The 22,370-nt window shown below is 44.1% G+C and overlaps 1 protein-coding gene across 14 annotated transcripts in view; it reads left to right on the top strand.

Annotated features, from left to right (window-relative positions):
* RALGAPA2 (Ral GTPase activating protein catalytic subunit alpha 2) overlaps nt 1-22,370 on the top strand; it is a 271,235-nt gene that overhangs the window by 132,752 nt on the left and 116,113 nt on the right. For 12 of the 14 annotated variants that reach the window (XR_014832899.1, XR_014832897.1, XR_014832895.1 and 9 more), the window contains 3 exons: nt 14,087-14,215; nt 16,705-16,833; nt 17,670-17,728. Coding sequence is in view for 10 of the 14 variants with exons in the window: in XM_085004561.1 (XP_084860687.1) it covers nt 14,087-14,215; nt 16,705-16,833; nt 17,670-17,728 (317 nt within the window). In the remaining 4 variants the exon portion in view is untranslated. The remainder of the gene's footprint in view (nt 1-14,086; nt 14,216-16,704; nt 16,834-17,669; nt 17,729-22,370) is intronic. The other 2 variants (XM_021078032.2, XM_021078029.2) reach the window with 1 other exon arrangement.

Here is a 22,370-nt window from a genome sequence, read left to right as displayed (position 1 = left end):
CTGAGCAAGGGGATGTCCACTGTTGAACTTGAGCCCTGACCTCGCATGTAAATAACTGTTTCCTTCATTGGTGACCACATGGGTTTTCTGGCTTGAAGCTCTTATCCTTGGAAGTGGGGTCCTGACAGCTCCTGGGGGCCTTGGAAGGGTGGGTAGATATAGGTCTCCATGGCCCTGGGACAGCAGAAGGATAACCTGGTGTTGGAATATGGCTCTTGACCTACAGGATCTTTTCCGATTCAGGATTCAGTGAGGATTTTCAGGAAAGGCCCATTTTTCTTTAGGCAGAGCAGAAATGAGAGATGGAGAGAGAGCGATGGCTTCTAGCATTTCAGGTGCTAAATGGTTACTTGGGAAGCGGGTACTTTTAACTCCCATTTGGAAAGGAGTGATTTTAGAACATAACAGATTTTAAATCATGCCGGGGTTTTATGATCCATAACAGTTAGATTCAGAATCGAGGAGTTCCCATTGTGGCGCAGTGGTCAACGAATCCAACTAGGAACCTTGAGGTTGTGGGTTCGATCCCTGGCCTCACTCAGTGGGTTAAGGATCCGGTGTTGCCGTGAAATGTGGTGTAGGTTGTAGACGGGGCTCAGATCCTGTGTGGCTGTGGTTGTGGTGTAGGCCCTAAAAAGACGAAAGACAAAAAAAAAAAAAAAAAAAAAAGATTTGGAATTGAGGGCATCACATCAAAAAAAGCACTTTAAATGGCAAGTTTTGTTTCTGTGAGAAAGTGCTCTCCTTGTGGGGAATAATCTCTTTTTGTCTGTTGATTTCTTCTTAATGCTTAACAATAATAAGTGGTGGGGTGGGAATTGCAGATTGTTGAGCTATTAACGCTGTTTACTGGAACACATTTAGAGAGAACATTGTTTTCTAAAGAAATAATGCACAACAGTTTTCTTTTGTTCTTCTATGGAAAAATAGCTTTTCGTAGGTATTTGTGGGCTACAGACATGTTAGCAAAAGAGAACCTTCTAGTAATAAGACATTAAAATAAAGTAACTACCTTTTTTTCTTACTTGAGTCTTGCATTGAATGAGTGCAGTGCGGTGCTTTTGTCAAGACCCATTGCCCTGGTGTCACCTATTTCTTCTGGTCCCTGGGCCCCTTGGAGTGCTGGCTGTCCCCTGCCCCTGAGGAGGTTACTGCTGGGAGGCCGGGGTGGTGCGTTATTCACCCTCAGACCCCTCACCGTGGTTGCTGTGGTGCCTTCAAACCCAGTTAGTGCTTGATCAGTTTGCGCTTGACCAGTTTGTCAACTGACTGTTAGGTGGTATGGTGTAGAATCATCAGAACAGCTTGGCTTTCATTGCAGACTCTTTTTTTAATGAGTAATTTTAAATCAGGTCTATTTTAAGTCTTAATTTTCAATTCTTCACAAATTAATATTTTAATAAGATTATCATTTAAAATGCTTCTGTAATTTAATAGCAGCAGTGACGGATGAGGCTTAAGAATTTGCAGAGTGCTTTCCTGTCGGTCTCTGTCGCCCTTTGTCAGAGCACCGTTTGTTCCCCTTTTATGGACAGTGGAATTGCTTGCTCAGGAGACAGCTACCTGCTCAAGGTCAGACAGCACAGCAGCGCTATCTTTTAGGAGTCTTATCTCCAAATCCTTCCTTTTCCTCCTTCCTCATTCCCTCCAACATCTACCTGAAGGCAACTTCATTTCAAGAAAAAAAGCATTTTTTTAAGGTCCTAAAATGAATTTCATCATTTGTAAATTAAAAATCAGAATGTTGGAGTTCCCGTCGTGGCTCAGTGGTTAACGAATCCAACTAGGAACCAGGGTTTAATCCCTGGCCTTGCTCAGTGGGTTAAGGATCCGGCATTGCCGTGAGCTGTGGTGTAAGTTGCAGATGTGGTTCTGGTGTGGTATTGCTGTGGCTCTGGCATAAGCCGACGGCTACAGCTCCCGATTCAACCCCTAGCCTGGGAACCTCCATGTGCCGCTAATGCAGCCCTCGAAAAGTTAAAAAGACAAAAATAAAATGAAATAAAGTGAAAACCAGAATGTTAATCAGATATTCCTTGAATTTGAAGAGTTGGGTGTGGATTCTTGAGATGTCAATTAATTACCCTGGGTGGTCTGATCCCCCCACCTCCTTCCTTCCTCCAGAGGGGGCTCCCCATCACAGGGTGGGTGGCAGGGCCAAGTCTCAGGGTTGTCAATCCCACTACTTTGTCGGTGGTTCTGGCCTGAGGTTTCTTCAGAATCAGGAGGTCAGAGCTGGCTCCTTTTCGGATGTTTCTCTCAATTTTCAGCTCTTCTTGGGAGCTCTTTGTCCAAACACAAATTAAATTACAAAAAAGGCGGCAGCTCCCTGGTGGCTCAGTAGGTTAAGGATCCAGCATTCTCTCTGCTGTGGCTCAGGTTACTGCAGTGGCACGGGTTTGATCCCTGGCCCAGGAACTTCAGCATACCACGGACACGGCCGAAAGAAAAATTAAAAAAAGGGAAGAAGTAGTAGTTGTAATTCTGTTGTCTAAGCAGAAACTTAAAACAATGCCAATTTGGACTGCTCTTTGTCCTCTGTCCCACCTGGGTGGGATGGCCTGTAGGCCCCTGGAATTGAATGACCATCGGGATGCCCTCTTTTTTTTTTTTTTTTTGACAGAACGTAAAAATGCTAAAAGCTTCAGCTTTGCCCCTATGCGCAGGTGGAATAATTTTCCTTAAGGAAACAAAGGAGAGACCATAAATTTTGTGTTATCCTAGGATCTAAAGAATGAATAGTAATTATATTCCAAAGTTTGTTTATTTTCTGGGGTGAACACACCAGGAGACATGGGAGGCTCCAGCAGAAATAGCTTTTCCTTTTAGCCGTCCCTGGATCCTGGCTAGGGGACAGCCAGCAGAACTCAGCAGCACCCTGCGGGCCTGAGGGCCCGGCGGCTGATCGCAGCAGGTGAAGAGGCAGGTCGTTGAGCACGCTGGACACTGGTCTTTTACAGAGTCAGCAGCCCTAAGTCTTGTAAGCAAAGTGGAAGCCACAGGAAGATGAACACAGAAGCCGCACACGTCGTAGGCCCCCTAGAGTTCATTCTGAAGGAAAAATAGGAATCTTGATTTCTTATTGCCATCCTGGGGAGTCTCTTCTTGTTTTTTTCCATAGACTATTTCCCACCACCACCTCTCCACACCCGCACCTGCACGCACGCACACACCGTTTGTTTCAAGCAGTTTCGATCCCTGGCCCAGGAACTTCATCACCACACCAGCACACTTCTTCGTACTTAGCACAGATACGAAGAGGAGTACTTGTGGAGGCCTGTTCTTATTTTGAGGGTCTCACCTATGCCCTCCTGTGACTGCACTTCCCTGTGAGTCAGGGCTGTGTGGATTTGTACGTATTTCAGAAGCACATTTTTTTTTTTTTTTTTTTTTTTTTGTCTCTTTGCTATTTCTTTGGGCCACTCCTGTGGCATATGGACGTTCCCAGGCTAGGGGTCTAATCGGAGCTGTAGCTGCCAGCCTACACCAGAGCCACAGCAACGCGGGATCCGAGCCACGTCTGCAACCTACACCACAGCTCATGGCAACGCCGGATCCTTAACCCACTGAGCAAGGGCAGGGACCGAACTCGCAACCTCATGGTTCCTAGTCGGATTCGTTAACCACTGCGCCACGACGGGAACTCCCAGAAGCACATTTTTAAGCCACAACAGTTATTTGTTGATGTCACTTTGCTTTTTAAGGCTGCACCCATGGCATATGTAGGTTCCCAGGCTAGGGGTCAAATCAGAGCTACAGCTGCCGGCCTACACCACAGCTCACAGCAACACCAGATCCTTAACCCACTGAGCGAGGCCAGGGATCCAACCAGCAACCTCATGGTTCCTAGTCGGATTTGTTTCCACTGCACCACCACAGGAACTGCCTATGTTTGCATTTTAAAATGATTATTGGGCAAGGTGCATGAGAGGAAAGAAAAATCAGTACTTGAGAGCGAAGAAATGTCCTCAAAATGGTGCTATGCTCTGTGCACAAGGCTCACTGCTCGTGGCTGTCCAGGGGTTTGTCATTGACCCCGAGCTCACGTTTTCTCTTTTTATAAAGAGGAAGAGCATGCTTGGGTTTGTGTTCAAACCTTGGGTGCTTTCTGGCCTTGATTGACCTCCTGTTTCATGTCTGTAAAATGGGAAGATCAGGAATTCCCGACATGGCTCAGCAGTTAGCAATCCATGAGGACATAGGTTCACTCCTTGGCCTTGCTCAGTGGGTTAAGGATCCGGCTTTGCCGTGAGCTGTGGTGTAGGTTGCCTACGTGGCTCGGAGGCCACTTTGCTGTGGCTCTGGCGTAGGCCAGTGGCTTCAGCTCCCATTGGACCCCTAGCCTGGGAACCTCCATATGCCGCGAGTGCAGCCCTAAAAGAAAACAGACAAAGAGTAACTTTTAAAAATAAAAAATAAAATGAGAAGATTGAATGATGACCTCTTAGATTTTTCTTCTCTGAGTTTTTACAGTTGCAAAGGAACAAAGTAAATACCCTGCTGTGCAAATTGAGTAGAGATGTGTTTTCCCTCCTGAATTTCTGACTTCGTTCTATGGTAGCAGAGGTGGTTGTAGGACCCTAACCTAAATTCTATCATGAGGGGCAGGTGACTGCTCTACTTGGCACCATGTGGGGGGTGTTGGTCGCACCTTCTTGCAGCCTCAAGGCAGCGCCTGGATGTGCTAATAAGCCTGTGGTTTCATGCAAGAATTTTCTTTTATTACCCTGAGAGGAATATAGCTTGTCTAGCTGATGTGTTCCTGAGACAGGGTGAACGGTGAACCTGGGAACAGTATGGCCGCCCATGTCTTTGTACTGGTGTTAATGGTAACTGCATATTTCAGACTCTGGGCTAAGTCCCACCTCAGTGATCCTGTGGGTACTTGCGGGATTATGCACCATACGTGCATTTCTAACCATCCTGTCTTTGGCAATGGCAGTGACTCCATGCTTTTGCTTCTGCTGCACAGCATTGTAAAAACTGTGGTGGAGAGTGGAGAGACCTGAGCCAGTTTGGCCTCTGAAATGGGCAGCTGGTTGCCTCAGAAAAGGCAGCTCTTTGTACCCTCCCACCCCAGCCCCCAGCCCCTGTAAACTCCCAAGGCGCACAGACCTAGCCCTCAGCTCTGGCCGCCAGGTGAGGTTGTGGCATCAGCACCCAGTGACCTGAGAGTGCCTTCTGCACGTGGGAGTCTGCGACTTCCACGTCCCCAACCGCTGCGTCCCAGCAGCATGCCCTTGAAGCCCTCGTCTGCTAACGTCTCGTTGTGAGGGGCTAATCACCGCTCTGCGGCATCTGCATTGCCCTCATTAAGCAGCCTGTTGTGCAAGCTGTAATGTTGTGGATTTGAGGCTTATCAGGGTCACGACTAAAACAGTCATTACGCAGGCGGCCGAGGCATCTCAGGGCGTGATTGGTGCAGCTGGCAGGTCACTGCTCTCCACCACCCTCCAGCCACGTCCCTCAGCTTATGGATCATAAACATCCCAGAATTTCCTGGTGGGCCTGCCGCCTCCCTGTCCCCTCCCCCAGGAGCTGTGAAAAGCTGTTATAGGGAGCACAACGTGAGCAGCCCTGTGGTCCATGTGCTGCAGGCAGGGGCTGTGCTGGTCAAGGCCAAGGGGGCTTTCCTGCCATTCCCATGGCTGACTCGGGGCTGAGGGCAAGATCCAGGGCCTTGTCAGAGCTGCTGACCTCTGAGTGCCCTGGGCATCCTTGCACCAGCTCACTTGCTGATCTCCAAAAAGATTTTGAGCAAAGGTTGCTCTGGGTTTGGGGGCCACAGGGGGGGCTCTGGCTTTCTTCCCACCGAAGAAACAATGAAGTTTTTTACTTGAAACTCCTACATTCTCCCTAAGATCAGAAGCAAACACAAGGATGTCTGTTCTTACCGCTTCTGTTAAACGGCGTACTGCAGTGCAGCCAAGTCAATTGGGTAAGAAAGCCGCACAAGTGACACCCAGACTAGAAAGAAAAAGGAAAGCTGTTTGTATTCACAGATGACATGATCTTGTGTATAGAAAACACACACACAAACCCCTATTAGAACGAATAAATGAATTCAGCAAAGGATATATACAAACCCCCAAACTATTTCTGTACATCAGAACAGACAATTTGAAGAAGAGATTAGGAAAATAACTTCCATTTATAGTAGCATCAAAAAGGAAAAAATGTTTAGGAATGAATTTAACCAAAGGAGTATGAGAAGTATACACTGAAAACTACAAAATGTTTCTGTAAGAAATTAAAGAAGACCTAGATGAATGGGAAAATATTCCACATTCCTGGGTTGGAATAAATATTGCTAAGATGGCACTAACTCCCTAAGTTGAGCTACAAATTTCAGCACAATACCTATCAAAATCCCGGGGGCCTTTTTTGCAAAAACAGAAATGCTTCTATTAAAATTCATATGCAATTGCAAGGGACCTTGAATAGCCAAAACAATCTTGAAAAGGAGGAACAAAATTAGAGAACTCACACATCCCAATTTCAAAACTTACTGCACGAGTACAGTAATCAAAACAATGTGGTATTGGTAAAAGGTTAGACATATAGCTCAGTGGAATAGAATTGAGAAATAAACATATATCTGTGGTCAAATGATTTTTGATAGACGTGCCAGGACATTTCACTGGGGGAAAAAGAGTCTTCTTAGCAAGTGGTGCTAGGACTGCTGGGTGTCTACATGCAGAAGAATGAGGGTGGATCCATCGTCATGCCGTGTATAAAAATTAACTCAAGGTGGATGGAAGACCCCAGTGTGTGAGCAAAGAGTATAGAACTTACAGGAGAAAATTGTTGTGACCTTGGGTTTTGCAGGGGGGTTTGAAGGTCTGACACCAAAAGAAGAAGCAACCAAAGGAAAAGATGGGTCAAGTTTTACTTCATCAAAATCTTAAGTCTTTTGTGTATCAAAGGACACTATCAAGCAAGTGAAAAGACAACCCACAGAATGATAGGAAGTATTTGCAAATCATCTATCTGATAAGAACATATAAAGAGGTCTTAGAGCTCAACAACAAAATGACAGCCCAGTTTAAAAATGGGTAAAGGACTTAAGCATTTCTCCAAAGAAGATATAATAACGGCCAAATAAGCACATGAAGTTTTCAACATCATTAGTTACCAGGGAAATGCCACAGCGAGATACCACTTCACACTAGGATGGCTGGAATAATAATGTTTAACAAAACAAACCATGGAAAGTAACACATGTTGAGGAGGCGGTGGAGAAATCGGAACCCTCCTATGTTACTATGAGAACATAAAGTGGGGAAACGGCTGTGGAAGAGCGTTTGGCAGTTCCTTGGAAGTTCAGCATGAAATTATCGTGTGAACCAGCAATTCCACTCCTAGGTACATGCCCAAAAGAATTAAAAAGTATTCAAACGAAAACTTGTTCACAGCTTTTCATAGTAGGACTCTTCACCATCAGCAAAAGGTGGAAACAACCCAGATGTCCATCAACTGAGGAAAAGATAAACCAAATGCGGCCTGTCGATACAATGAAAGATTATCTGGTTATTAAAAGGAAAAACGTATTGCTGCATGCTGCTGCATGGATGGCCCTTAAACACATGCTAAATGAAGGAAGCCAGAGTAAAAAACACCACACCACACACATCTTGGGAGTTCCTGTTGGGGCACAGCGGAAATGACTCTGACTAGTATCCGTGAGGATGCCAGTTCCATCCCTGGCCTCGCTCGGTGGGTTAAGGATCTGGTGTTGCCACGAACTATGGTGTAGGTTGCAGATGTAGCTCGGATCCTGCGTGGCTGTGACTGTGGTGTAGGCAGGCAGCTGTAGCTCTGATTGGACCCCTATCCTGGGACCCTCCATATGCTTCAGGTGCAGCCATAAAAACACTACATATTATATGATTCCATGTTCTGAAATGTCCAGGACAGGTGTATCCATAGAGACAGCAAGTCAGTAGTGGTTGCCTGGTGGGAGGGGGTCAGGGGAGGACTGCTGATGGGGAGAGGGTTTCATTTGGGGGTAACGAAAATGTTCTCAAATTAGATAGTGGTAACAGTGCACCGTTCTATGAATATACTAAAAGCTACTGAGTTGTACACTTGAAAGCATGAATTTTATTATGCCTAAATATTTAAAGCCTTCTCAAACAACAAAAAAGAAAAAGAAGCAGTTAAGACAGCCTGGTGGCATATCAAATAAAATTCGTAGTGTTTCTTAAAATCTGTTAAGCAGTCAGCCTCCCCCTCCTCCTGACGTCGTCAGCCGGTTAAGTCGAGCAGAATTCTTCCTCAAAGATGAGGGATTAATGGTCAGACAATTATAAAAAATAATTTGAGGCTCTCCTTTAGGGCTGGAGGGTTACAGTGACTTTCTCTGCCATCTGCCTGCTTGTTCTTGGTCAGAACAGCTCCTGTAACTGGCACAAGTTTTTGTTTGTCACCCCTTCCTCTTTCCTCCCTGCTGTCAGAGAAACCCCGTGTCTCCTTGGGAGCATTTTTCATGGTGAAACGTACAGGTGATTTTGTTTCTCCAGCTGCAGAACCCAATTACTCTGTACTGTCATATTTCTCCTGGCCTTGGTAACGTAGTTACCCCCGGAGAAGTAACATTAGTCCAGCATTTCTAAAAATCTCTGCCTTTTCTGCAAACAGATTACACCGCACCTTGCACAGAGGCTGTATCACACATATTCCTTGGCCCAGATCTTGAAAGTCATTTTTAGCTTTGTCCTGCTCTGTTTTTATGTCCAGTGACTTTTCTGAAAATGCATTGCTTGTGATGTGACCTGTTACGCTTTTCTTAAAGGCCAGAATCGTAAATCCTTTCTTTTTGTCCACAAAAACTCCTTCTTGAACCAATGAAGAGCATGTAGAGGCCAGGTCACAGCTTGCCGTGGCCAGAGGAGGCCTGTGTGCAGAGCTGAAGGGGCAGCAACCCGCCAGCGGAAGGGAGAGTACCAGGCCTTGGACTTGGAGGGCTCTTCAGAGTTGTGTGTCTGGTAACGAAGACTTTTTTGTTGCTCAGCATTTCTGAGCCTGGCCCATAAGGTGATAATTAATACTTACCAGTGTGTCCTCGAGGTACTGCAGGGTGGTGCCTGCCTGGTTAATTGTTAAAGCTTAAAGCATCGCCAGGTGCCGTGTTAAAAGCATCCCTCTGCAGTCACATCTTTTGATTGTTAGTAATGCTACTTGGGTGCGGGATGAACGGGATCTTTCTTTTCACCAGATTAACGGAGTAACCAATTCCCAACATTCCCCATCTCACCAAACAAAAGAACCTCAGGGAGAATTTTCCAGATAAAAGATAGGTATCTTCTTTGGAAAAATAGCAGTGAAGTCATTCATGCTAGCATTTTCATTTTCTTAAAATGAACCATGAAAGGAGGAGCCCAGGGACTTTGCATACATGGGTTTTATTTCTGAGCAATTCCCTCTGGCCTCCTGGAGGGTCTGAGTGACTTTAGGTGGAATAACCGGATCTGTTTGCTCCGAGGAGCAGGCGTGAGTCTGCTATGGAAGCAGGAAGACAGATGGCCGGCTATTGTGTTACCTCCATCATCTGCTGGGCCCTGAGCAAATATTAAGTGAATAATATATATGTAATTGGTGTGAAAGTACAGTTGCAACATTTCTAATTCCGTTTGAAGGATGGCTACTTCTTGAACATTTGTATTCCATAGAATATTATATTGAAACATTTTTGTTTACAGGGTTAATCCATTTTAAACTGCGTTAAAGTGAACACGTTCCCCCATTTTTAACACCACTGTGCAATATTTTGAATCGAAATGGCCTGTAATGGCCCCTTTTTTTATTTTCCATAACAACATGAGCACTAAATTATAGCTGTGCAATTATGTAAACAATGGAAATGCTTCCAGAATGAATCCTTCCTTTTAAATTTTCATTTTGCGTAATTGTTGGAAGGTTTGGAGCCATAATAAACAAAATTATTTTACACATTTATCGTTCTAAAGGTCAATTAGAAGAGAACTAAAGAAACAACACTATGCAAAATGAATAAACCAATTCCTGTTGCCATCACCATATGTTTTTCTTATCACTTATGGTTTTTCCAGTTACTGTGTACATAGCATTCAATTAAAGCGATTCATTTACTAGGCTGAAAGCGGTTTGTGTTTATAGAACTGTGCTTTGGAGGAGAGGAAACAACCCGCCTCTATTTGAATTACCTGATTTTTTTGTAAGATCAGTGATAAGAGACAGATGTTCCCACCAGTTACTTTCTCATAAACCTGAATCTTTGGATAAGCTGCAAATTCACAGTTATAGCATCTTACAAGCTAGTTTTCACACTCAGTGTGCAGCGTGCATGTGGACATTTAACCAAAAATGAGAGGGAAATATGAGTTTGGTGGTTTGTTCCCTGGATTACAGCATCTTGCAGATTGAATTTTATTTCCTTGGAATAAAAGCATGTAAAAGAGTTTCATACCAGTCAGTTTTCAAGAATACAGTTAATTCCTATTTTTGAGTCCGTTTTTCATTGAGCTTATTGTTTGGCTTATTGTTTTCAGGCTGTTAGGATATGGAAAAAAAGCTAATTTTTGCTACCTGACTCACTTGATTGCGGTAAATACGAGAACTTCTTAGAAGAATGGACTCTGGAAAATTGAAAAAAGAGCATTTTCCTGTCTTTATTATTTGCCTTATAAGTGTATTCACTACAGCTCATTGCTGTATGCTTTGCCAAGGATGGTGAGAATGTTAATTTTTAGGTTTTTTTCACTTCTGGAATGATGTAATCTAAGAGGCTTTGGGACCACCTTTGAAATGTTTTAGAAAGTGCTTTCTGAGTCTCAGCAAAATAGTAGTGCGCTGAATTCTATAAGTAAATTCTTGAAAGTAAAAATCCTTCCTAGTGCTTCCCTTTTGCTTTTTCTCTGTTTACCTCTGTGACCCTTTTCAGTTTACAAAGGTATTCACATCTCTCCCATTAGATGCACCCTTAGGGGGAATCAGCCCGTTTTATGGAAGAGAAACGTGAAGCTCTAAGCCTGACGTGCTCTGTCCTCCATCATGTACACGAGGCCTGGGGCTCCTTTATCTCGGCCAGAGTCTGACTTTAGGGAGGCACCTCCTGCCGTGGTCACAGGGAGGGAGCGCCGCGTAGCATTGGATCGCACCCTGGGCACGGTGGCCAGTCCAGCTCTGCCAGCCCTGGGACTCAGGCAGGTGGCTGGAGCGGGCCCAGACCTTTCCCCACCCGGGATGCAGACCACTCTTTTACCATCCAGCTGTGGCGTGCAGTAAAACTTTGGTGCTTTGTACCATGACTGCTGATCGAGGGGTTGTTTTCCATTTATGACACAGGATATGAGTTTTTCCAGAATACTCTCACTTACATGAAAAGAAGTTGAGTTACTTTGAAAGTCAGACAAATAATGTTCGCTTTGGACTGGAATGGGATAAAAAGCATGAGGGCGCCCGTGAACGATTGGTGTTTGGGAAGCACCATCCTGACCGGTCTCTATAAAGCCCTGGAGACTGTGGACAAAGTTTCAGTCTCACGATTTTCATTTTCCCGAAGGTCCCGGTCATGCCGTGATCTCCGTGTGGAGGAAGGAGAAAACAGGATCCTTCCAGAAGTGCGAGGACACTTTGATGTCCCTCTGTTGGGAAGACGCAGCTGCTTCCTTTCCAGGACCACTGTTATTCCTGATCTCAAAATGTTGTCCCAAAGCTGTCATCTTTGGGTGGTTCCATTCCAGTGTGGCTGAGCGAAATAAGCAAGCATATGGCTCTAACTTGGCTGACTGGCCGTACTTCTCCCCTTTAACCCCCGCGTTAACCCCGGCCCAGAGCTGCTTTAACTGGCGGCCGTTCGACCCGCTTCTCCGGGGGCCGCCTTCCGTGGGTGGTGGGGCAGGCCAGGCAAGCCATCTGTTATTTTGCCCTCTCTTTCCAATCTTCTCGCCCATAGAAACAGGTTCCGTTGAAGAGACTGGCCCAGGGCCAGGGGGTGGAGAGCCCTGTGACTTTATCTGGGCTGCATGCACTTCTGCTGTCTTCAGCATCAGTGGCAACTTAGTAATTTTTTTGAATGCCCCCTTTACAGCTCATTGCCTTGACGCACATGAATCTTCTGAAGCAAAAATGGATTTTGTGTATAAATTCTGGCTTTAGCTTGTTAAAGGATTTAGTTCATAATTCCCATAAACAGATCCCAGAAAACCCCTTTAAAAAAAAAAAAAAACCATTAAAACTCTAAATTCCAGTGGTGAAAATATGCCATTGAACTGTGTGCTAAAGATTTAAAAAATCGACAGGGTTCAAGGCTGAGTTCCTCCTCCCAACAGATGGAATTAACACAAACAGCAGAGTTAGCATCATGGTGTCTGCACTATTAATCTTCAAACGCGTGGCGTGCTGCTACCTTGCGGGCCAGGTTTGCACGAATCCTTTCCTGGCAGCATATGTCAACAGAAGCGCGCTTCCATCTGCCGCCCCAGAGCTTGATGCCTGGTATTCCGAGATGGGGCCCCGCGCCCAGCGTACCTCTGTGAGTAATTACAGGTGTGCGGTGAGGAGCCCAGGGCATTAATCAGAGGTTTCATTATGAAAAAGGTAGATCTTTTGTCCCGCTCTTAGCGCGTGAGTTGACCACACACTTTCTAAACTGCCGCGTCCATCTGCTCAGCCCCCAGAATGTTTGCCTTGGCTGCTGTGGACGCGCAAGTGTACAAAGGACGTGATCACAGCAGGTTTAAACATTAACCCGGGTGAAGTGGGGTTCGGGCTTTTCTTTCCTTTCCTCCTTCCTTCCTCCCTTTTATCTGTCTATCTGTTTATCTCTCTCTATTTTTTGATAGAGGAAAGCTCTGCCGAAATACTAAAACCTTAAATTAGTGCTGGCTAAATAATTTACCGTACATGGTCTCTAATAGAGTAAGCCGTGTACTGTTATTTTAAGACCATAAACAGCAGGATTTGTAGAAACTAAATGAGTCTCCTCTGTAAGGAAGAAAATAAGTCTTAGGAAAAATGTTTTGTGACCACAGGAAAGATCTCTTAAGATTATAAGTTGTTAAGTGAGGTTATTTTTATTATAAAGGACTTAATGTGTTAAAAGTGACCACATTGCTACTTTTCTGCTCTCATTTAATCATATTAAATCAGGATTATTGTAAAGGATTTTTCAAATAGCCACACTGAAATTTGGGTTGGTTTTTTTTTTTTTTTTTAAATACTTTGCTCCTTATTTGTATTTTGAGACCAGCTATATAGGTTATTTAAATACAGTCCCATAACCTTAGTACTTCAGTACATTTGGTTAATGTGCTTGGCCTAGAGCTGCAGAAAAGCAGTTTGTGGTTTTCTTCCTAATCCCCTTTGCACAGAAGCACGGGCACAGATGGCTTCAGGGATGTGGCCTGGCCGTAGATGGCGTGAACGCCGGCCAGGAGGGGAGCCTGGTCTGCTGCGGGCTGGAATGGGGCGGTGCTGTCAGGATAGAGCTGGTGGGTGGGGGCCCCTCCAGACCCAGGTAGGCTGGGCGTCCTGGGCTGGGATGGTCTACACGCTGCCCCCTGTGCACAGAGTGACCTCTGCACCAGGCTTGTACCTCGAGACCCAGTCTATCCAGAACCCCACTGACCACCTGCCCTTGGAGTGTGACCCGTCACAGCGTGACCCGGTGCCTCACACGCCCTGTGGGTGAAAGTTGTCGTCTCTTTGACTATTTTGCCATTTCTAATGTAACAGTGGGCTTCGATGTTTGAGAATTGAAGGGAAGTGATAGGTGTTTGAAGGTTTCATTCATCTCTGTCTCAGCACCCCGTACCCTGTCCAGGGAGCACACCTGTGCAGGGAACACGGAAGAGCCGTGTGGTCCCAGCGTCATGATGGAGATCTTGGACGAGTCGCCCCACAGTCTAGCGTCCCCATCCTCTCAGCTGTGAAATGAGCACGACAGCCCTGGGACTAACTCCTCTCCTGGTCCCCCTCTCCCTGGAAAACCTTCGTGCTATGTGCTTTCTTCACTGATCTCACACAGTCGCAGGGACGGATGGGCTGATGACTTTGGGACTTTGTTCTGGGAAGCTCCAGTTGCGTTTTCTCCCCTCCCTTGCAGGACATCTTAAACACCATCGTAAGGCACTGTCCGCCCCGCTTCTTCTCCCTGGGTTTGCCCGGCTTCTCCATGCTGATGGGGGACTTCATCACGGCCGCCGCCAGGGTCCTCAGCGCAGACATGCTGGCGGTGAGTGTGGCGACGCTCGACACCCCGACTCCCGGGAGGCTTCGCAGGGCTGAGAGGTTCAGATTTCTCCACTCCTAACAGGTGTGGACTCATTAGTGCAACGTGAAACCAGGCTCTCGGGTAGAGGCCCCGGCAGCTGATGTGTGAGATTGTAGGCTGAGATGACACAGTGCTGGTGGGAAGGCGTTTCATCAAAAGGCCAGAGTGTGAGAAATCATATCCCCACGAAGACCTCAGCGCATTTACACGGTCAGAGCCAGGGCTGATCTGCTAGATTTTATTAGCATTTTCAGTCAGTGGAAGCACAGGCATAGATGTGGTGGAGAAGAGAGAATTTTACCTGTACATTGTCAGTAAGGTTTTTCTCTATTATTTAGTCTTAGTCACTATAAGTCCAATAGAAAATATTTTCTTAAAATATTAGAATGAAATTTTAACCAGAAAAGTTAATATATATGTTCTTATTAATATGGCATAAAATTCTGGCAAAATTTCTGTACAAAAACATTAGAAGCCTGGAGTTCCCGTCATGGCTTAGCAGTTAACGATCCTGACTAGTATCCATGAGGACATAGGTTCAATCCCTGGCCTTGCTCAGTGGGTTAAGAATCTGGCGTTGCTGTGAGCTATGGGGGAGGTTGCAGATGCAACTTGGATCTGGCGTTGCTGTGGCTGTGGTGTAGCCTGGCAGCTACAGCTCCAGTTTGACCCCTAGCCTGGGAACCTCCTCCACATGTCGCAGGTGCAGCCCTAAAAAGACCCCCCCCCCAAAAAAAAAATTAGAAGCCAGTGGACTACATGTGCATTCAGGGCTACTGAAAGAATTTATTTAAAATCTAACATATCATTATTAGGGCAAAATATTAATGCCTTTTGAGAGAACTCCTACAGGTTTAAATTTAGAGGCCTCTTACAGTTGTGTTTTGTACAACCGTTACCTGTTCAGACCCATTTTTTCCATCTGCACATGCTGTGTAGATAGAATGAGCTTTACTGTATGCCAAGGACTTATACTAAAACCCATGCGACTGTGTGGTTGTCTAAATGTTGCTTGACAGCATTGCTACTTTTTCCTTCTACTTACTGCTTGCTTAGTGCAAGGTAAATTCAAACTTCAACCCTGGGTTTTAAATTAAATTCTTTTTTAATACTTTGTATAGCTGGTACTTCATGCTGGTTATTTTCAAGCACTCTTTGCTTCTTATAAGGATAAATTAAAAAGCAAAGGACAAGGACGAGAGACAGGAGCAAAAGGCAAGAATGAGTGAGGAAAAGGAAAGAAGAATGAAAATGTCAACTTGTTCAACTTCTTTTGTAAAGACTGTGACAGCTTTTCATACTTATTTCTGAAAAAGGTTTCTTCGTAGTCATTCTCAGAGAAACTTCATATTTTTAGCCATTCAAGTCAACATTGAAAAAACATTTGAAAAGTTGACAAACGTTGAAAAAAAAATTTAAAAACAAGATGTAGGAAGGGAAATCATACTTTATTGAAAGTTTCCTTACTTGCCCTGAGAGTTGTCTGTAAAAATGCTGGCACCCTTTGTAGTGACACTATTATGCATAGTGTTCATTCTCTGTGGACATTTATCTTTCAGTTAGATGAGCTTTAATTAAAGAACCCTTTTAAAACATATTTTAAAGGGGAGTTCCCATTGAGGCTCCGGGGTAATGAACCTGACTACTATTCATGATGATGCGGGTTCCATCCCTGGCCTCGCTTAGTGGGTTAAGGATCCGGCATGGCCATGAGCTGTGGTGTAGGTCGCAGACGAGGTTGGGATCCTGTGTTGCTATGACTATGGTGTAGGCTGCCAGCTGAAGCTCTGATTAGACCCCTAGCCTGGGCACTTCCATATGCCGAGGGTGCGGCCCTAAAATTTAAAAAAAGACAGAAAAAAAAAAAAAACCCTCAAAAACAACCCACAACAAACCATTTTTTAAAGAGAGGTCAGATAAATGAGAAGCTGTGGGCCTACCAGCCAACTTTGGCAGATTTGAACATTTTGCTGTAGTAGTTGCCAGTCTTTGTATTTAAAAAATGAAATATGGAGTTCCCGTCATGGCACAGTGGAAATGAATCCGACTAGGAACCATGAGGTTGCGGGTTCGATCCTCAACTGCTCAGTGGGTTAAGGATCCAGCGTTCCTGTGAGCTGTGGTGTAGGTTGCAGACTCGGCTCGGAACTGGCGTGGCTGTGGCTGTGGCTGTGGCCAGCAGCTATGGCTCCGATTAGACCCCTAGCCTGGGAACCTCCATATGCCGAGAGTGCGGACCTGGAAAAGACAAAAGACCAAAAATAAAATAAATAAAAATAAATTTTAAAAAATGGAATAAAATAGTGAACATGCAGTGACTCCCCCCTCCCCATGTGATTGCCCCATGTGATCCCCATGTGATCTTTATCTCAATGATAAAGAAGTAAAACATCTGATCCTTTTCTAACAAAAAGAAAAATGTGTATTGTACTTCCCCTCTTTGTGTATAGGCCCCTCGTTCAGAAGCCCTCACCATTCTGGGGTCTCTGGTCTGCTTTCCGAATACCTACCGCGAGGTCCCTCTGCTGCAGTCACTGCCGGATGTCACCGAAGTCGTCACAGGAACTGATGATGTCAAGGTACGTGACTCGTTGACCAGGTCCCAGAATTAGCATTTTATAATTCTAGCTCTGCGGGTCTTCCTTCCATCGCTGTGCTTCTTGTCCTGGAAGTTTTGCTCTGTCCCTTAAATGCATCAGCAGTTATGTTTTTAGAAGGTTGGTTTGGGGGATGAAATGAACTGCGCTGAGAGCAGGTTGCGGTTACAACCAACTGTTAGGTTCCTCAGGTGTTTTTTATTAGATCTGTTTCTCCTGCTTGCGGCTCATAATTATAATGAATCATTCTTTGTAGTAATTTTGTTAATTATACTGGATTAGTACGTCAGATGAATTGGTAAGAAGTAATTGAAATAAGCAAAACCTTCAACCCCGTTGCTGGCCTGATTAAATGCTACTAATATCTGAAGTTCCAGATTACTCCTTGGAGAATAAAATTAAGCTTTCTCTCCTCTGCTGACTTTGGGACAAACAAAAATGTATTTCAGATCAATCCATTTATCTGTCTAGAGTACACAGTTGCAGCATGAAGTTCAGTGTACAATGTATAATCCAATTAGCGTGGAAGAAAACCAATTTTCCTATCCAGAAGTCTCCTTTGCTCTGTATATCTGGAAACGCACTTTTCCGGACTCAGTTACTCAGGGAGCCCCTGGCTGAGACCACCGTGCTGCTTCCCTGGCCTGTGTGTCCTTCCCCAGGCTGCCCCTGATGGGAGTCTCTCTCCATAGCCCCTCCCACTTCCCCCCACCCCACCCTGTCCTCAGGGGCCCCTTGACTGCCTGGATCAGGGACAGAGCATGTGGGAAACCAACTATTAAGCAGAGTTTTTATTTTACTTAATTTTTTGTTTTTAGCATTACCTCATAAGTATTTTACTGAAGAATGCCACCGAGGAGCCAAATGAGCATGCAAGGTAAATGTTGATTCAAGGTAAACCGTTTTAGATTTTGAAGATAGCACGTTTATGTGTGATCACTTAAAAAAAAATCGTTCTTTCACACTGCTTTTACACTAATATGGTAAGAATTGTCTGGGGAAAATGCTTTATTATTTTTTTAAAGATGCCGTTATTAAGTGAAAAGAGTAAGATGCAGGAGATTATATGTCATGTGCTACCTTTTCTGTAAGAAAAAGCAAGAGTGTAAATACATGTGTATACTCCCTGCTACTTTTAATGAGGATGAAAATGGAAGAATAAACCACAGCTTATAAAAAGGATGTATATATAGGCTAGTGGGTCTCAATGGGAAGTGATTTTGTACCCTAGAGACATTCAGCAATGTCTGGAAACATTTTGGTCGCTTCTGCCAGCTTCTGAGGTTGCTGGCTGGCTGTGACCAAGAGAAGAGGTTTTCTGGGCCACCTCCATAGTGATGAGTCTCTGCTCTCCTCCCAAAGTGAAGCTCAGAAGTGGGAGCACTGGGGAAGGGGATGCCAGTTTCTGGTCCCCAGCCTCCATCCCCGAAAGGTCACCAGAAGCCCAGCTCCACCTCTTGCTCTTGACCTGCTCCCTCCAGACTGGTTCCAGGAGAGCAGCCATCACTCAGCATTGTCTTATTAGCTCTCTTTAGATGATCTGCAAAGTTTTTTTTCCTTTGGTATCTTCTCTAATTTCTTCACTTATCTTCAAGGGATGGTTTAGTCCAGATTTTTCAGTCTACCATTACCAGAGCTATAAATTCATGATCAGTTTGCTGACATTAAAGTAACTTTACATTTGGAAATAAACCCAACTAGATTTATACAGCACCGGGTCTGATGTGACTGTCATTTTGACCAGGAAAGTTGCATGTGTATTCATGGCCTGTGATTTTCCTTTCCCATCCTGTTCTGCTCGGGCTTATTTACAAAGTTAGATCGTCTCACAAAACGAGCAAAGAATTGTTTCATTCTGTTTACTCAGCAAGAGTTTTTGTAAAATTGGAGTTAATATTCTTGTGGATTTAGTAGACCTTGATGGTAAAACTATCTAGGTCTGGTATTTTCTTTATGAGAAAGTTAACCACTGATTCATTTTCTTCAGTTATTTTAAGAATATTAAGGTTTTTGTTTTTTTTTTTCTTTTTTGACAGCTTAGATAATCTAAACTTCTCTAGGACTTGTCCATCCCATCTAAGTTTTGAAATATTCTGATGGTCATGATGTCTCCATTAGCCTTTTGCTTCCTTTTACCTATTTGGCTTCCATAACTATAGGCATTTTTTTTTTTTTTTTGTCTTTTTAGGGCTGCACCCATGGCACATGGAGGTTACCAGGCAAGGGGTCGAACTGGAGCTGTAGCCACTGGCCTACACCACAGCCACAGCAATGCCAGATCTGAGCCATGTCTGTGACCTGCACCACAGCCCACTGCAATGTGGGATCCTTAACCCACTGAGCGAGGCCAGGGATTGAACCTGCATCCTCATGGATACTAGTCAGATTCGTTTCTGCTGAGCCATGATGGGAACTTTATAAACACTTTTTAATCTTTGAAACTTCTTATATATTTTCTAATTTTTCTCATGAGTCTTGTCAAAGATCTGTCAATCTTATTAGTCTTTTCGAAGAATAGAGTCTTGTTTTTGTTCAAACTCTCTGTTCTATATTTATTTTTTAATTTTCTACTTTATGCTCTTTTTCACGTTTATTCTTTTTTCTATAATTCTTTTTCTTTTATGTTGTATACTTAGTGTATTATTTCTCAGCCTTTCTTTTATACATTATATAAACATCTAAGTCTATATATTTATTTTTTTATCTTTTTGCCATTTCTTGGGCCACTCCTGCTGCATATGGAGGTTCCCAGGCTAGGGCTCGAATCAGAGCCGTAGACGCCAGCCTATGCCAGAGCCACAACAACGTGGGATCCGAGCCGCGTCTGCAAGCTACACCACAGCTCATGGCAATGCCGGGTCCTTAACCCACTGAGCAAGGCCAGGAATCGAACCCGCAACCTCATGGTTCCTAGTTAGATTCGTTAACCACTGAGCCACAACGGGAACTCCAGTCTATGTATTTATTTCTAGGTGCTAGTTTATCTGAGTTCCTGAGTTCTATAGGTTTTGTTTTGTTTTTTGTTTTGTTTTGTTTTGTTTTGTTTTTGGTCTTTTTATCTTTTCTAGGGCCGCTCCCGCGGCATGTGGAGGTTCCCAGGCTAGGGGTCTAATTGGAGCTGTAGCCACCGGCCTACACCACAGCCATAGCAACACAGAATCCGAGCCGCATCTGCAACCTACACCGTAGCTCATGGCAACGCCGGGTCCTTAACCCACTGAGCAAGGCCAGGGACCAAACCCACAACCTCATGGTTCCTAGTCGGATTCGTTAACCACTGCGCCACGACGGGAACTCCAGTCTATATATTTATTTCTAGGTGCTAGTTTTTCTGAATTCCTGAATTCTATAGGTTTTGTTTGTTTGTTTTTAAAGGGCGGGACCTGCGGCTTATAGAAGTACCTGAGCTAAAGGTCTAATCTGAGCTACAGGTGCCAGCCACAGCCATAGCCACAGCCACAGCAACATGGGATCCAAGCCACGTCTGTGGCTCATAGCAATGTCGGCTCCTTAACCCACTGAGGGAGGCTAGGGATCAAACCGCATGCTCATGGATAATAGGTTTATAACCCACTGAGCCACAAGAGGCTACTCTGGGAACTCCAAAGTTCTATAAGTTTTGATATGTAATTATTTCTCCATTACAAATTTTTCTAGTTTCCATTGTGATCCTTCATTGGGTCATGGTTTATTTAGAAATATGGTTATTTCTGTTTATCTTTTTGCTGCTGCTATTTTAGTTAATTGCATTGTGGATCAAAAATGTCTTTGAAATTGTTGAGATTTGCTTTATGGCCTGGTATGTAGTCTGTTTTTGCAAATGTCCCATATATGCTTGAAAGTAACGTATACGCTATTCTTCAGTTTTTGGGTTTAGTGTTCTAGATGTGCCCATTAGATAAATTTTTTAAATCATATGCCTCAAATATTCCATATCCTTCCTAATTTTTTCATCATCTTGATCATTTACTGAGAAAGATATGTTAAAATCTCCCATTATTTTGGTGCACTTTTCTATTTCTCCTTGCATTTCTTCAAATTTTTGTTTTATATATTTTATTTTATTTTTTTTTTTTTTGGTCTTTTTGCTATTTCTTGGGCCGCTCCCGCGGCATATGGAGGTTCCCAGGCTAGGGGTCGAATCGGAGCTGTAGCCACCAGCCTATGCCAGAGCCACAGCACCACAGGATCCGAGACGCGTCTGCAACCTACACCACAGCTCACGGCAACGCCGGATCGTTAACCCACTGAGCAAGGGCAGGGACCGAACCCGCAACCTCATGGTTCCTAGTCGGATTCGTTAACCACTGCGCCACGACGGGAACTCCTGTTTTATATATTTTAAAACTATGTTATTAGCTGCATGTAAGTGTTGAATTATCCTGTCTCTATAGTGAATCAAATCTTTTATATTTATGTAATGACTCTCTTTATCTCCAAGGATGATTTAAGAAAAAAATTTTTTTAATTGTTATTCCCCAATACAATTTTTTTTTCTGTTGTACAGGATGGTGACCCAGTTATACATACATGTACACATTCTATTTTCTCACATTATCGTGCTCCCTCAGAAGTGACTAGACATCCCAGTGCTACACAGCAGGATCTCATTGCTAATCCATTTCAAAGGGAATAGGTTGCATCTATTAACCCCAAATTCCCAATCCACCCCGCTCCCTCCCCCTTGGCAACCACAGGTCTGTTTTCCAAGACCATGATTTTCTTTTCTGTGGAAAGGTTCATTTGTGCCTTATATTAGATTCCAGTTATAAGTGATATCATATGGCATTTGTCTTTCTCCTTCTGACTTACTTCACTCAGTTTGAGAGTCTCTAGTTCCATCCATGTTGCTGTAATTGGCATTATTTCGTTCTTTTTTATGGCTGAGTAGTATTCCATTGTGTATATATATCACATCGTCCTAATCCAATCATTTGTCGATGGACGTTTAGGTTGTTTCCATGTCTTGGCTGTTGTGAATAGTGCTGCAGTGAACATGCAGGTGCCTGTGTCATTTTTAAGGAAAGTTTTGCCTGGATATATGCCCAAGAGTGGGATTGCGGGGTCATATGGTAGTTCTATGTATAGCGTTCTAAGGTACCCCATACTGTTCTCCATAGTGGTTGTACCAGCTTACATTCCCCCAACAGTACAGGAGGGTTCCCTTTTCTCCACAACCCCTTCAGCATTAGTTATTTGTGGACTTATTAATGATGGCCATTCTGACTGGTGTGAGGTAGTATCTCATGGTAGTTTTGATTTGCATTTCTCTAATAATCAGGGATGTTGAGCATTTTTTCATGTGCTTGTTGCCCATCTGTACATCTTCCTTGGAAAAATGTCTATTCAGGTCTTTTGCCCATTTTTCAGTTGGGTTGTTGGCTTTTTGTGCTGTTGAGTTGTATAAGTTGCTTGTATATTCTAGAGATTAAGCCCTTGTCACTTGCATCATTTGAAACTATTTTCTCCCATTCTGTAAGTTGTCTTTTTTTTTCCCTAAGGATGATTTTTTTATCTTA

Source organism: Sus scrofa, chromosome 17 (assembly GCF_054392235.1).
Source record: "Sus scrofa isolate SSC_HxYL_T2T_F1_AM1 chromosome 17, Sscrofa_HxYL_maternal_Yorkshire_Landrace_v2.0, whole genome shotgun sequence".
NCBI classification, from domain to species: Eukaryota; Metazoa; Chordata; class Mammalia; order Artiodactyla; family Suidae; genus Sus; species Sus scrofa.
Note: the sequence above shows the minus strand (reverse complement) of the source record. Positions and strands in the feature narration are given on the sequence as shown.